Source organism: Cajanus cajan, chromosome 2 (genome assembly GCF_000230855.2).
Source record: "Cajanus cajan strain Asha chromosome 2, NIPB_CcT2T_4, whole genome shotgun sequence".
In the NCBI taxonomy this organism is placed as follows: Eukaryota; Viridiplantae; Streptophyta; class Magnoliopsida; order Fabales; family Fabaceae; genus Cajanus; species Cajanus cajan.
The window spans coordinates 58,827,967-58,832,895 of record NC_138518.1 but is presented as its reverse complement, the minus strand read 5'-3'; the positions used below and the strand labels follow the sequence as shown (position 1 = coordinate 58,832,895).

Below are 4,929 nucleotides of genomic sequence, written 5' to 3'. Positions count from 1 at the left end.
TGACGTCCTGTATTGGCCGACGTTTCTCAAGTTAGATATCCCTCACTCTCTTATCCAACCTCACACAGAGCCCCTAGTCAATTTTGCAGGAGAGCGAGTACACACTCGAGGATATGTGGACCTGCTGACAACCTTCGGAACCTCTCCCGACACAAGGAGAATTATGGTCCGATATCTCCTCGTGGAAGCCAACACGTCCTACAACATAATCATTGGGAGGCCGACGTTAAACCAACTCGGAGTAGTGGTGTCTACCCCGCACCTCACCATGAAATTCCCAGGGAGCGATGGAAAGATTATTTTTGTCAAGGCAAACCAGAAGACAGCTCGGCAGTGCTACACCGAGAGTCTGAAAATCTCCTCATCCGGCGAGCGTTGCAAGACTGATCCCCCTACAGTGGCTCACATCACCCACGTGGATATCACTGACCTCGATCTGATCGAGGTCTGACTCCCATGATGAACAACCTAGCTCCATCGACGAGCTCAACGATCTCCAGATCGGGAAGCTCCCTGGGCAGTGCACGAAAATCAGCAGGCAGTTGAACCCGGAGTTACGGCAACAGCTCGAAGCTAAAATTTTCAAAAATGCCAACCTCTTTGCATGGTCCAGCTCCGACATGCCAGGTATAGATGCTAACCTCATCTGTCACAGGTTGGTAATTCACAAGGAGGCGAAGCCAGTTGCCCAGAGAAAAAGGAAGGTTGGTGGTGAAAGGTAGGAAGCCATCGTCACCGAGACACAAAAGCTACTGAACGCAAGCTTCATCCGTGAAGTCAGGTACACCATGTGGCTGGCAAACGTGGTCCTGGTGAAGAAGAGCTCAGGGAAGTGGCGCATGTGCGTCTACTACACTGACTTGAACAAAGCATGCCCCAAGGACTCATATCCCCTACCGAGTATCGACAGACTGGTCGATGGAGCATCCGAGCTTGCCCTCCTCAACTTTCTCAATGCTTATTCAGGGTAAAACCAGATCATGATGTACCCCCCAGACGAGGTACACACGTCATTTGTCACCGACCACGCCAACTTCTGCTACCGAGTGATGCCATTCGGTCTCAAAAACACAGGGCCACTTACCAGCAGCTGATGGACAAGGTTTTCCACCAGCAGATAGGGAAGAACATGGAAGTCTAGGTCGACGATATGGTGGTCAAAACCACCTCATCCGAGGATCATGTTGCCGACCTTGCCAAGGTGTTCAGCCAGATCAGGAGACACAACATGCGTCTCAACCCAGAGAAGTGCGTCTTCGGCGTCCAGGGAGGTAAATTCCTTGGTTTTATGATTACTAGCAGGGGGATTGAGGCTAACCCGGAGAAGTACAAAGCCATCATCCAGATGCAGAGTCCTCAAACGGTGAAGAAAGTCCAACGCCTGGCAGGAAGGTTGGTCTCATTGTCCCGTTTCATCCCCAGGCTCGCGGAGAAAGTAGGGCCCATCTTCACTCTCTTACGAAAGCCAAAAAACTTTGAGTGGACAGACCAGTGCGAAGAGGCTTTCAAGAGCTTCAGAGCCTTCCTCACGACTCCGCTAATCCTCTAGAGGCCGGATCATACAGCCAACCTCCTCCTATACTTAGCCGTGGAAGAAGGCGCAATCAACGCAGTTATAGTGCAAGAGAACCAGAAAGTGCAGACGCCAGTCTATTTCATCAGTCGAGTCCTTCAGGACACCGAGAAAAGATATCAGAAGATTGAAAAACTTGCACTGGCCCTTGTTACTGCAGCTCGGTGTCTCAGACCTTACTTCTAGAGCCACCAAGTGGTCGTCAAGACCGACTACCCCATCAAGCAAATCCTGAGAAAGCCAGAGCTCGCCGGACGGATAATAGCATGGTCAGTCGAGTTGTCTGAGTTCGACATCCAATATGAAAGTTGCGGGGCTCTGAAAGCTCAATGTTTGGCCGACTTCATAGCCGAATTGACGCCAACCTCGGCCGATGAACCACAGGTATGGATTTTGCATGTTGATGGGTCTTCCAACTCTATGGGTGGTGGTGCAGGAATCATCTTGGAAGGACCAAATCAGGTCACTTTGGAGCAATCCCTTAGGTTCAGCTTCAAGGTAACTAACAACCAGGCGAAATATGAGGCGCTTCTCGCAGGGCTAAGGCTGGCTCGCAACCTCAGGGCACGAAGATTGAGTTACAACAACGACTCAAAACTCATGGTAGAGCAGCTCAGCGGGACACAACAGGCCAAGGATACTCTCCTGCAACGGTATTTCCATATGGCATCACAACAGATATCGTCCTTCGACGAGTTCACTATACATCATGTACCGCGAGAACAAAACACCAGGGCTGACCTCCTATCAAAACTCGCTAGCACCAAACGCCCTGAACAACATCAGACCATCATCCAGGAAACCTTGCATTCACCCAGCCTAGACGACAAGGTCGTTAACACTAGCAACAGCGAAAACCAGGGATGGATGACAGGCATCTGGAACTTCTTGAAGAAAAGAATTTTACCTGAGGATAAAGGTGAAGCTCAAAAGATGAGAGGCAGGTCGGCCAAGTTCGTAATTATTGGAGACGAACTGTTCAAGTATGGCATCTCCACCCCTTTGCTCAAATGTTTGACTACATCGCAAGCAACTTATGTCATCGAGGAGACCCACCGAGGTATATGTGGAATGCACTCCGGATCACGCTCGATGGCAATCAGGGTACTCCGAGTTGGGTACTACTAGCCCACCTTAAAGTCAGATTGCCAAGTCTACGTGCAAAAATGCAAAGAGTGCCAGCAGTTCGGCAACGCACATCGACAGCCACCCGAAGCTCTCCACCAGATGACGTCCTCGTGGCCTTTCACCCAGTGGGGAATGGACATCCTAGGACCGTTTCCCCCTGCAAAAGGTCAGCTCAAATTTCTCCTAGTGGCAGTCGTCTACTTCACCAAGTGGATCGAAGCATGCCCACTCCCCAAGATCACCACGGAGAATATACGGAAGTTCACCTGGAAGAGCATCATATGCAGGTTCAGAATTCCGCATTCCTTTGTCACCGATAATAGCCGACAATTCATTACGCAGAGCTTCGAGGACTTCCTTCGAGAACTCAGAATCAAGCACCTCCCGATCTCGGTGGAACATCTGCAAACTAATGGTCAAGCTGAAGCTGCAAACAAGGTGATACTCCGAGAGCTCAAAAAGCAGCTCGGGAATGCCATGGGATAATGGGTTGACAAACTTCCCAGCATCCTCTAGGCATACCATTGCACCCCCCAGTCAATAACGCAAGAAACGCCCTACAAGCTGACTTATGGAGCTGACACATTGATCCTAGTGGAAAATGGAGAGACATCTCACTGATGTCAGGTCTTCAACAGCGAGCAGAATGCTTAAGAGTTAGCAGCTGACCTCGACTTGATTGACGAGCTCATAGACGAAGCTCGGATTCATGAAGAAGCCTGCAAACTTCGAACCTTGGAACAATTTATCCTGCTTTACGCCGAGGCCGAGTCTGAACCTTGGTAAGAATTACTTCATTCTAAGCATAAGGTTGAGGTCGAACCTCAATACGAATTATTTACATCAGGCCAAGTTTGAGCCCCAGAAAAGCACAAAATGCATAAGTGCAAAACACATAAGGTCAAAAATAGAAGGTCAAATAGAACTATTAAAAGCACGAAGACAAAACCTCAAAAAAATGATATATATTTAACGAATTCCACGAGTTCAATACATGAATTCAAGAAAAATAAAAACAAAGCATAAGAAAATAACAAAATTGGCTTAGGCAGAAGCATTTTCACTTGAGTTATCTTGAAGGTCGTCCTCCTTCACCAGTTTCCCAAAGCGTACCTCTTTCTCCACATGCATGGCGGAGAGGTCAAACCCCGGTGCAAGTAACCTTGCCTGGCGAGCTGCCTTGAGGAATCCCCTCTTATGCTCAACCACGACAGCTCGCTCAGTCTCCTCAAGCTTCTTTTCTAGCCCCGCTTTCACCGCATCTAGCTTGGCGAGATCCACCTTCAAGGCGACAACCTCCTCTTCTTTCCCATCGAGAAGCACCTCGTCACAAAGAGCGGCCACCGCCACCAACTTAGCCTTCTACGTGGTGACCTCGTCCTCCAAAGAGCACACCTGAGCTCAGGAGGAGCTGGCGAGTTCCTGCAACTCATGCACCTGAGCAGCGTAAGTCTCATTAGCCCTTAAAGCAATCCCTAAGGACTTCTGGACTCTCTCCAGCTCCCTCCTGGTGGCCTGAAGCTCGGCCTTATTCTGCAGCTTGGCATCCCCGAGGGCGCTGTAGACCCCTAAAATTGTCCGGGTCGGAAATAAAGCTTGAAGACTCTCGAAGACTGAAGGATAATCAGCCAGAAGGACTCCTCGAAGGCCCTAGGAGGGTTCTCTGTAGGTCTAGAGGTCTTAGAATAGCTCAAAATAAGGAAGTGGAGGGAAAAAGCCCAATACGGCCGTACTGAACTTAATACGGCCGTATTGAAGCTTCAATACGGCCGCAGCGAAACTCAATACGGCGTATTGAAGTTTCTGAAACTTCAATACGGCCGTACTGAAGTCAATACGACCGTATTGACACTTCAATACGGTCGTACTGAAGTCAATACGACCGTATTGACACTTCAATACAACCGCAGTGAACTCAATACGGGCGTATTGAAATTTCTGAATTTCAATACGACCGTATTGAACTTCAATACGACCGTATTGAAGTTCAAAAATTTCAATACGGCCGTATTGCCCCTGTAGGCCGTATTGCGCCTATTCCCTATAAATATGACGTCAATTGGACGTCATTCCAGACTTTTTTAGATAGTTTCAACCCTCTCCTTGAGTATTCTGGGGTTTTTGAGCAGTGTTCTGCCCTAGAAATCACTCGGAGAGTTGATCCGACGAAGTTCTTGAGCCCCGAGCCATTTTGCTTGAGGATCGAACCTAGTCGAGGGGAAATCTTT

General features: G+C 48.9%; 1 protein-coding gene across 1 annotated transcript; it reads left to right on the top strand.

Annotated features, from left to right (window-relative positions):
• The first annotated feature begins 1,993 nt into the window (after positions 1-1,993).
• On the top strand, positions 1,994-2,701 carry LOC145955091 (uncharacterized). Its single transcript, XM_083069791.1, has one exon. It carries the CDS (start codon positions 1,994-1,996, stop codon positions 2,699-2,701), a length of 708 nt encoding a protein of 235 aa, XP_082925917.1.
• The last annotated feature ends 2,228 nt before the right edge of the window (positions 2,702-4,929 follow it).